General features: G+C 43.0%; 1 protein-coding gene across 1 annotated transcript; it reads right to left on the bottom strand.

Annotated features, from left to right (window-relative positions):
- Window positions 1-3,253: 3,253 nt before the first annotated feature.
- prcc (proline rich mitotic checkpoint control factor) lies at window positions 3,254-10,762 on the bottom strand. Its single transcript, XM_063185479.1, has 7 exons — window positions 9,803-10,762; window positions 9,641-9,691; window positions 8,835-9,425; window positions 7,362-7,439; window positions 6,187-6,333; window positions 4,380-4,445; window positions 3,254-3,985 (listed from the first exon to the last, which is right to left on the bottom strand). Exons 1-7 carry the CDS (start codon window positions 10,127-10,129, stop codon window positions 3,899-3,901), a joined length of 1,347 nt encoding a protein of 448 aa, XP_063041549.1. The 5' UTR covers window positions 10,130-10,762; the 3' UTR covers window positions 3,254-3,898.
- Between the last annotated feature and the right edge of the window lie 363 nt (window positions 10,763-11,125).

The raw sequence follows: 11,125 nt of genomic DNA, 5'->3' as shown, positions 1-11,125 counted from the left end.
TCGCCTTCCTTCCACGTTCATGAGACGCCTCGCGTCTATAGTAGCTGACAGAAGATGAAGGCGTGATTCTGTAGTAACGCAAAACAAACAGCTGCATTATATGTTTGCCTCGCAGAGAGGAAAGAGTTTTGCCAAGTGTTGATGGAATCAATTGGCTCGCTTTGCCAGCAAGGGAGGGATTAGCATAGGTTTGTTTGTCTGCCAAGGGGAACACTATAAGGACAGAACAGGGCCACGGAGCTCCCATGTGACAAAAGCTCTGTGTGTGGCCCAGCTGGCTTATTTTAGAAAAAAATAGAGGGAAAATGCTTTTTTAAAAATCTCACCAAGAATGTTCAGGAAATGTAATTAAAAAACAATTGTCATTCAAATGAATTTAAATAAATGCGTGTGTCGGAGATTCTCACTAAGACAGACATATTATGGTGTTGTAGTACATAGGCCTACTACGTAGACATGACTTTTAAACATGACTTTTAAACAAAGCTACTCAGTTATTTTGGTATAATCACTGGAGCATTGCAACCTTGTCTTAAACAGGGCAATGTGAATTGATCGAATTCCAAGACCAGGGTAGGAGCAATGTGGGGTTAGAAGGCTTGCTCCACCAGGCCATTTCAATGGATGAAAATGCAACAGATGCACTCACATCCCCTCTACTGCTACAGGTATCATACTTGGAATCCTCCGATCCCAAGGTCCTAACGCACACCCCTACACTCTAAGCCAGGGGTGGGGAACCGTATTCTTTCGAAGGGCCACTTCAAATTTTATTAAGTCCTCCAAACGGCCATACTATGAACACAAAGCAGGATTTCCCCCTGCACTTTAGGCCTATATTGAAGGCAGACACCTTTACAACAGGCATGACCTTCACTAGGTTCCCTGAAAATATAACCTAATTGTATTGCAAATGTAACTGATAGATTTCTTTGTGAAACATGTCATATTTCATGTGAAACTGCATAATATTAAAATTATATCATGGCAGCCTCAAGGGCCACAAGCGGCCCTCGAGACATAGGTTCCCCAACCCCTGCTCTAAGCCAAGGTCGGACGCTGCCTGTCAGCTGGGTCCATTTTTTGAGTCAATGCTCCTGTCTGCTGCTGCTCCAACTGCTGCCGTCCACTAGCACAGAAGTGGGAACCCTTTTGATTGGCCACAAAATACTGTCAGGGTTGGATAAGACGACCTCAAGGTCTGTAAACGGCCTTCAAGATATACTGTAGGTTCCCCACCCCTGCACTGGCGGATGCGGCCTGCCAGGTGGGTCAATCCCGCACCAAACTTGTAGAGAAAAGCTCTAAGAATTTCAAAATAAGCAATCTTTAACCCATTACAACATTAGCTGAAGTGGCCTGAGATTTCAGCTTTTTAAGAGATCAACTGAGATGAGTTTGAGGATTCTCCAGAGAAACCCATGACAACTGCTGTCAAATGTCTGTTTCTTCAGTTAAAATTAATATTTGATTGGCTAGGCAATATTGAGGAGATAAACTTCATATTTGATTGACTAGGCTATAATGAAGCATTAGTCTAAAAACCTCCTCATCTTTAGGCTACAGTACACTCTACTGAGATGCACTCTGGACTCTGTGTGTGTAAATGGCGGACACAGAGAAGATCCACCTTTTTATGTATGCAAAGTGTCCTTTTCTCAGTCATAATTCTTCTCCGTGTCACCTCTGCTACTGTGTAAGACGGTGGCCAGTGGAGAAGATCCACCTTTTCATGCATGAAAAGTGCAATTTTTCAGGTCATAATGAATACTAAGAATTTGATGGTGGTGCCAAGTATTCATGAAAAAGGTAATATTTGTAAATGGGCGGTATGAGTTCTGGAAATAAACTACTAAAAATGCACCTTGTGTAACAATGCACTATTGGTATGCATGTCACTTGGATTCTAAACAAGTGCATGTAGCTTACTGTAACATTTGTATGTTGAAATGGGATTTGTGATGATGCTCTGGGAGTTAAAGTCTTCTGTTTGTACTGAACTGACATTATAGCATGCTTTTGCGTGGATTTTTTTGTGAATGCTCATTCTAATCACACAGAGACACACACACACAATATTCCTGCTGACTGCAAGTGTCTAGGTGGATTACCTCACCTAAATATACCCAAAATAAAGCAATAATAGCAATACAAGACTTTTGTTAACATTCATCAATAAAATAGTTATGTTAGCATTTACTTAATGTCATTATGTCAGTTAACAACATTGTTTTCAACAGGCTTGAGTGTTTTGGTGCGGCCTTGTGAATACAAGCATCATAGAAAGTGTTACTGTGTTAAGTGATGTGTCTTGCCACGGACAGGACATTTTGAACATTTTATTGCTTTACTTTACTTTCGCTTCTCCAGGGCCACATTACCAGAGAAGCCGTTTTTTTTACACACACACGCACGCATGCACACACACACACACACACACTTGGGGCCTGCCTGCAGCATTGCACTAAGCGCCGGCACTAAAAGCTGCTTAACAGGAGCAAATGTGGGGGTTAAGTGCCTTGTCCAAGGCCACACCGCACAGCAGAGGGCGGCTAATAAGTGAGTAGTAGCCCAGAGTGCTGCCGTCTCTTCCAAAGCCACATACAGCTTTTTAATGTCTCAAATCAACACTGATTTCCCCCTCTATCTGGAGTTAAAAGCCTCCCATTTGATAGCCGGGTGAGTCCATTTACTACACGCAGGGCCGATGACAGCTTTTGCTGGGCCCGGGACAAAGTCATCTGAAAGGGCCCCACATCCAATACATACAATGTAATGAAAACTCAAATTTGGGCCCCCTTTCTCCTTGGGCCCGGGACAACTAACCCTTTTGTCCCTCCCTGTCGGCTTCCCTGAGTGCATGAAGGCAAGTGTTTAAAGGTTGCTTGATGTGTCATATACTTCTCCAGACGAAGGATGAGGGGCATTTGAGGTAGAACAACGCTGGGAAAAAAACAGCAGGCTCTAATGTGTGATTTAATTATGTAGTCATGCATTTTAAGTATAGCCTGTGGTGATGTGACCTGAGTAGGTTTTCATCTTTTTGGTTTGGTGTTATGCAAGCAGTCAAGGATTTCTTTTATTAATGTTGAAATGGAATGACTATCAAATTGAAGCGTCTTCCAGTGTGATGTTGTGACTGCCCTTGAACCGAAGTTGAAGTGAACTGGCATTGAAGATGTAGACAGGGTTTGCCAAATGACCAAAGTATTACTTAATTGAGACTTAATTTACTAGAAGGGAGATTACACCATATTGTACCTTGGCTTTTAATGTTCTTCTTATTTACAGAGGTGAACTTAATGTCAATTACAAGGACTTGGGGAAAACGAAAACAATAAAGCCTGTGGTCATTAAAATATGCCATGAATTCACAGTCGACACCTTCTCTGATGAGATGATTGATTTATGCACAAACCAAGTGGAGCACTGACCTCATTGCTTATTCACAACCGCTCCCTTTACTTGGCCCGGGAAATATACGCACCAAAAGTACACACAGAAGAACAGTTCCAAAGACAAAAGAGATTGAGGACGGGACAGGATGGGACAGGGATGGGAGAGGGAGGGAAGAATTCAAAAGGAATTCAAAATGGACTGACTGAGCTACCCAACGACTCCTCATCACATTAAAACAGTGCATGCCTCCGTTAGCTTAGACGAGCGTCCCACTCAGTGGACTTTTTGCCTGTGTGTGTGTGTGTGTGTGTGTGTGTGTGTGTGTGTGTGTGTGTGTGTGTGTGTGTGTGTGTGTGTGTGTGTGTGTGTGTGTGTGTGTGTGTGTGTGTGTGTTAGGTAGTTGGAGGAGGAGGAGTGGGGATGGTGGGAGTTGATCTGTTCAAACTATACAAGGGGAAGTTGCAAACTGCTTGCAGCCTGCTGCCCTTCTCAGCATCCTTTAGAAGCCGTATTTAGCTTGCGTCTGTCGGCGAGACAGCTTGTTGTCTGACCACGAGTTCTTCAGCTCCAGTTCCCGTTCCTTGGCCTGGGACACAAAAAACGATATTGTTAGCAACGTCAAAAAACAAACAAACAAAAAACCAATGTACGCAATGTATGGAAAGGCAAAACAACTGTTGGTTGGTTGGACAGTACAGATGAAGTTTCACTTCTGAAATTGTCTTTTCATTCGGCTTAACTTCACTACTACAAATTAGATTCCGATACAACAATAATCAACACAGTTTAAAAAGCTAAACTAATAAAGTCTAACCTAATGCAATACAAAATGTGAAAAGTGCAAAACATTAGAAATGCCATTTCAAACAGCTTGAAATGCACCGTAATTATTATGAATTTAGTTCTTGGTTGCCATCATTGTCAATACCCCAAACTTTACCTTACATTTAAGAGCACTGAAAACTAGTTTTTGAGCTCACCTGGTGGATGAGATACGTGATCTGGTGTTTGCGTCTCTGCTGTCCTGTTGGTTGACCTCCCTTTTTCTGAAAAATAAAATGGAGTCGGTTACAGGAAGCTTGTACTCAACACCACGGTGTCGTTCCGTTGTCTGCAATGTTTGTTGCAAACAACTGGTGCACAGCATCTAAAACCTACTGAAAAGCCTATTGTAATGCTTATACAGTAGGTACCCCATTATTGTTTTTAAGTTATTGGCACCCCATAACTTTATTGACAAAATGTGTAATATACACAACTTATACCATCCTGATATTTTCATATATTTGGAACTATTAATAACTAAAGAATGATGCTGCCACCACCATGCTTCACTGTAGCTAAAGGTGATGTTCAGTGTTTTTGCGTCAAACATTCCTTTTGGAATTGGGTCCAAAAAGTTCAAACCTCGGTTTTATCAGACCATAGCACATTCTGCCACATGTATTTGGGAGATTTCGGATGTCCTTTGGCAAAATAAACTCAATCAAGGTTGAACTTTTTGGACATGATTCCAAAAGGTAAGTCCTTATGTTTGGCTAAAAAACAACACTGCACATCACCCAAATAAAACCATACCTACAGTGAAGCATGGTGGTGGCAGCATGATGCTTTGGGGCTGTTTTTCTTTACCTGGAACTGGAGCCTTAGTCAGGGAGGAGGGAAAAATGAACTGTTCCAAATACCAGTCAAGAGTTGGCACAAAACCTTCAACCTCCTGCTAGAAAGTTGAAGATGATCTTCTTTCAGAATGACAATTACCGTAAGCGCACACCTACATCAACAAAAGAATGGCTTCACTGGAATAAGATTAAGGTTTTGGAATGGCCCATCCAGAGTTCAGACCTGAATCCTACCGAACACCTGTGGGGTGATCTGAAGAAGGCAGTGCAATGGACATGCCCTCGCAATCTGCCAGATTTGGAGCACTTTTGCAAAGAGGAGTGGGCAAATATTGCCATATCAAGATGTGCCACACAGATAGAGTCTTACGCAAAAAGCCTAGGTGCTTTAATAAAGGCTGAGGGTACTGCAACAGAGTAGTAAGGATGTGCCTACTTATGCAACAATGTTCATTTAAGTTTTTACATTTCTTTTTTTCCTTTTAAAGCTTTGAGTTAATTTTTCAATTGCATTGTACAGATTATAAATGATATGAAAAGTGGAAAAAGTTGTGAATTCATTTGTTTGTCTTTTTTTTTAAATCACAAAAAACATTTGAACCGGGGTTCTTTCTCCTACACCTCCTTCCTTCTCCTGCATCCTCCTCCTAATACACCCTTCTTCATCCTCCACTAGGGATGCACCGATGCACTTTTTTCCTCTTCCGATCCATTCATTTCTTGCAATATTGTCATCACCATCCTCTACAGGTAAGTATGACATGAACAAATGTACACGTGTCTCCCAAAATGTGGGACAAAGATGGCCAGGATCAGAAATCTTAGGAAACTTTCAGTGCAATCACTGAATTATATTGATATTGGAACCCGATACTGACACTGGACCGGATCGGCCCCACCCCCATCTCTTCCTCCTCATCATTACATTACACTTAGCTGACACTTTTACCCAGAGTGACTTACAGTTACTGTATTTACATGGTATTGGTTACAGCCTCTGGAGCAGTATGGGATTAGTAGGTGCCTTGCTCAAGGGCACCACAGCCATGGACTGTGGTACGGAGTAGAAGGGAGGGATTCGAACCGGAAACCCTCTGATCTGAAGCCCATCTCCCTAACCATAAGGCCACGTGGCTGCCCAGATGGCGCTCCCCCTCCGCCTCACCTTGCTGAAGGAGCTGCGCTCAACCTTCTCCTCGGAGATGTTCTTGGTCATCCAGTTCTGGGTGCCACTCAGCTGGTCATCTCCTCGGATCTCCAGAAACTTCACCTCCTCCTTGCCCTGGTTCCTCTTGCCCTGCAGACGCCGGAACTACAACAAAATTGGCTTATTTTAGAGACACAAAGTAGAAGTAAAAGTACTGTGATGGATGCAATTATAACTAATAGTATGGTAATATGTTATTTGCAAATAAGTAATATACAATACATTACCACACAACATATTTTTATATAGCGCAGTATCACAACAATTAAGTATCAAACTACTAGAGTTAATGACATCCATAACAGTACTTCTATTTAACACATCTCTGTTTAGTTTGTTTAATGTATTGTCAATAATGCAACTGTGGCTATTTCATAGCTAAGACATCACATGTCTAAAAACAACAATCACATAAATAAAAAACCAATGCAATTAGCTTTTTTTTAAAAGGACGGGACGGGAGTTGGCAAATTGGAAAGAACCCCAGATGTGAAGTCAAAATGGATTCCAAGATGGCCGACCGTGCAGCACATACTACAGTATAATACACACTCTGTTCAGCTGCAAAACTATGACAACCATCTGGGACGCCTGTGCAAACTATTGCACCTGGGTGACATGACCCAATTTGTATAACACTGTGCCAGATACGACTGTGTTGAGAATTATACCACTATCATACTATTTCTAATACATACTGTGTGTGTTATCACCCTTTTCTAAACTATGCAATGCTTTGATATACCAGCTACCGGTATTTTCACCAGAAGATTACTATCATCTGTGTTTCCAATTACATGAACAATCCTAGATATTGCCACCCAACTTAGGTACTGGCACTCAAACATATAATGTGAACTGGCGAAAAGCAGAGACAGTAGACAATATGCACACTGTAGCAGGCCTAGTATTTTCCAGCAGATTATAAATGGGTTCTAAATTTTGTTTATAACCTGACTGTGCGAACCTGGTTGTGCACAACTCAACCTCTGACCGCTGTCGGTCAAAAAATTAGCTCACGTGGTTTGCTTCCAGTGTCTTGCCCCTCCTCATAACATCATGTTGATAAACACTGAGAACCCATGTATAGTCACCAAAAGACAAGAACACTGAGAGATAAGACTAAATCTTACTGCCTCATCGTCGAAAACTGAGGATGATCCTCCCTGCTCCGGCTCTGCCTCTGGATAGTATCCCCCAGAATAGTACGCCTGGTCAGAAAACACAGCGTTAGAATAATGCAGGAATGCGAATCAAAACATCCACTTCAATAAAAGTCATTCATTTCTCAACTCTGCAACCATACAGTGCAAGGTTTTTTTCTCTCTCAGCCATCACAGTGGGAAAGCTGGTCTCCTAAGTCGTTGTGGGTTTGTGATTTAGACCACACAAAATGCTTCTATTACATTTATTCATTTATTATGCCCAGGCAGAACAATTTTTTGATCTTCCGTGATTAAAATGTTGTAATGCAACAAATGAAATAATAAATACAATAAAAGGATTACAAGTGCACAGAGTTTAACTTTAATCGACTATTCGGCACCTCAACACAGGATGTAAATAAGGCTGTTTGGTAACTCCTCGAAAAACAGGAAGTACACAATTTTGTCATTTTATCAGCGGTGCATTTGTGCCCAACTGGATATTAGGTACGGTGACATGGGGGGATGGTGCCATCAGCCTAATCCCTGACTTTAAGAGGGGCCTTTAAAAAAACACATGCCATCTGCTGGCAGAATACATCACAACACCAACCCCACCCAAGCTCTCATGGGACTCAAAGTGGCACTAAGAAAAATCCTTATTATGACAGAGCTGGCTACGAGAACTAGCCTACATGGCCACTTGTAATTCATGTGGCAACAAATCGGCCAATAATAATAGAAAGTGAAAAGGCTCAATGTGGCACTCATTTAGGTAGGTGACATGAGGACTTGTAGTGGCAATGTGCAAGAAACAAATTCTTATTGCAACACCACTGATCAAGATTAATGGGGAGCTAATAACAGGGTTGAATGTTCCACTCTGTCATTACTTGGCCAATAATAATAAAAGGACATGATGAGGCTTGACATGCCACTTATTCACTTAGGAGACTATTGTTTATATTCGTCCTGGGATTCTGTTGAGATGGGCAGCTTCGTCCAGATCAGCTACCAACAGGCTGTTAACACAGCCCAGACCCAAACCCCTGACTCCCAGGGATGCTACTCTAGTGCAGTGGTTCTTAACCTGGGGTGCGGGCATCCCCTAGGGCTGCGGCAGAGATTTCAGGGGGTGCACGGAATTTTGTTTGTGTTGAGGTCAAATCAAAACCAAATTACCGGTAATACGTGTTTTGGTCCCCATGTAAAGGAATTAAGATATTGATTAGTGTCTCAAGCAAGAATCATTGTAATTAATCACTTCAATCCTTTTTCAGGGCGTATACACGTGTAGAAGTTGGGGTACTTGGGGGATGCACAGATTGTCTTTGGCACAGGTAAAGGGGTGCTTTGAGAAAACAAGGTTAAGAACCACTGCTCTAGTGCATCAATAAGGCTTGGTAGCTCAGCTCGATGGGCAGCACATAAACACACTCCACCAGCCCCCTTCTGTGGTACCTCTGTGGCCGGCTCTCCTCCCTCATCCTCTTCTGCATCCTGGTACTGCTGGTACCCAGCCTGCTGTGGTTGCTGCTGCTGTCCACCAAAGTCTGCACCCTCAGCGCCCAACACCCCCGGCAGGCGCGCCCCAAACTGCAGAGGGGCGTTCTCCGTGCCGGGGGGAAGAGGGGGAGGCATGGCACCCGGGCCCGAGGGGGGGGCGAGTGCATTGTCCTTAGCCACCGGTAGGGCAGGCTGCTGCTGCTGCTGTGAGGAACTCTCCCCCAGGGAGAAGTAGTTCTCCGGGGCCAGCTCCTCATCGCTGCCCTCCTCATCCGCCGCCATCTGGCGCGCGAGCTGCATGGCGGCGTTCTTGGCCGCTGCCTTGATTGCTGAGGGGGAGGCGGTGGTGGTGGCGGCAGAGGAGCTGGAGCTGGAGCTGGAGCTGGAGCCGGACAGGCCTCTGACGGGAGCCTTGGTGGCGGCCTGAGTCCTGGAGGCAGGTGGGGCCGCTGGCTGCTTGGTGAGGGTATGTGGGACTAGCTGACGGTTCATCTCTTTCACCACCATGTTTTTGGGTTGAGGGAGCAGACCAGATAGTCCCGTACCCTGAAACAAAACAAGTGGAGATGTGGAGATGATGAGCAGACCTTTTTTAAATACCTTAGAATTTGAATGACGTCATTAAACTCATAGTTCTATTTCTTGTCACAGCGCTATTTCGTAAAGAGAGCATCAGGCACCACTCACTGATACTGGAAAAAATCACAATGCTCAGTCAGATTTTCCAATATATTCTGTTAACTGAGGCATCATTCACTTACCTGTGGCTGAATCTTCTTCTTTCTCACAGGTTCATCGTCATCCGAGTCTGACTGATAAAAAAGAAATGGTATGTCAAAACACTCCTTGCTGACAAAGCAAACAGTTTATTGATTGTTTATAAGAAATGTGTTGGTTGCAGCACAAGTTTCCCCAGTACTCACGTCTGCAGTCTTTAGGGTTGGGACGGTGATTTTCACCGGCTCTGTGCGCTTCTTGGGTTTGGGTAAATCGAATAGCGAGCCTTTCGTTTCCACATTTCCCTGAGGTTTCTTGAGAAAACCTGGCGTTGGATTTTCCGACGCATTGTCTTTAGTAGAACATTTACTCTCCAAGCGTGCACCTCCACTGCCACTCTGTTGAGGAGCCCTTTTTGGTGGTGGCAGAGTTGCAAACAGTCCCCCTCCAACTTTGCTTTCTGTTGGACGACTGACAGGCTTGTCGTCTGAATCGCTGTCAGAATCGCTACTTCCATAGGCTACCAAAGACATGTCTGCTATTAGATTTGATCTGCTTATTCCAAACACATATGAAAGTACTTATTGTGTTGGCAAGGAATTTGACCTCTCACACAGACAAGCTTACCCTACCAGCTGTTCTCGTCACTGCAACAACACAAATTGACAAGCTACTGTACGGTCATCGTGTACTCATAAACAATCGGACAAGTTCAGGGACAGTGGATGCCTTGCCTCTGCAAGTTGTCTGCAGAAATAGACTCAATACTTTGCAACACCACACAGAACACAAGGCAAATGCACATTGAAAATCAGACTACTACGAACTTGCAAGATCAAATGGGCGTGTGCATAAATGAAGGATTTATCAAAGCATTTAAACTCAAGCAGGTCGTTCTCAGCTCATCTAAATATTTGCAACTGAAGTATTCAACTTTATATTTAAAAAGACAGCTAGCGAGCTACTTAAAAACATTAGCAAGTCATGCTAATTCCGTAGCTTTAAAAGGAGAGTTTGGTGTAAACCACACCTATTGCAGCCAACGCCTTGTGTAAGAATAATTACCTTGTCTTAGATATATTTCAAAACAAATACCATGTCAGTTAATACAGAAAAACAGTCCTGGTTTAGGCCTTTGGAGTACGGGGAACCAGACCAAAACTGGACACTGCTTAAAAGAAGCAACATAAATATTTCACAACCGGGTAGCTACCACAGCCAAAATAAAAGTCACTGTATTCGATGAAAACTCCACGAAGGGAATATGTCTCTTGCGACGGTCTTTGTAATATTAGTAGTAATAATAGGCACGGTATAATTGACATTACTGTCACAAAAATAAAAGAATATGGATTTTGTTTGAAATGTGATAGCAACAAATGCAACACCTTGTCATGATAACAAAAAACAGTGCTGGACATATTCAACATCATGCATACATTCATGATATGAATATATAAAAAATACGTCCTCTTTCCCCCCAAAAAATGAAAGTACAGGGGAAAACAATATTCGCCATCAAAAAGACT

The sequence above is a fragment of the Engraulis encrasicolus genome, chromosome 20 (genome assembly GCF_034702125.1).
Source record: "Engraulis encrasicolus isolate BLACKSEA-1 chromosome 20, IST_EnEncr_1.0, whole genome shotgun sequence".
NCBI lineage: Eukaryota > Metazoa > Chordata > Actinopteri > Clupeiformes > Engraulidae > Engraulis > Engraulis encrasicolus.
The sequence above is the reverse complement of the archived record's forward strand: the minus strand, read 5'-3'. Positions and strand labels throughout refer to the sequence as shown.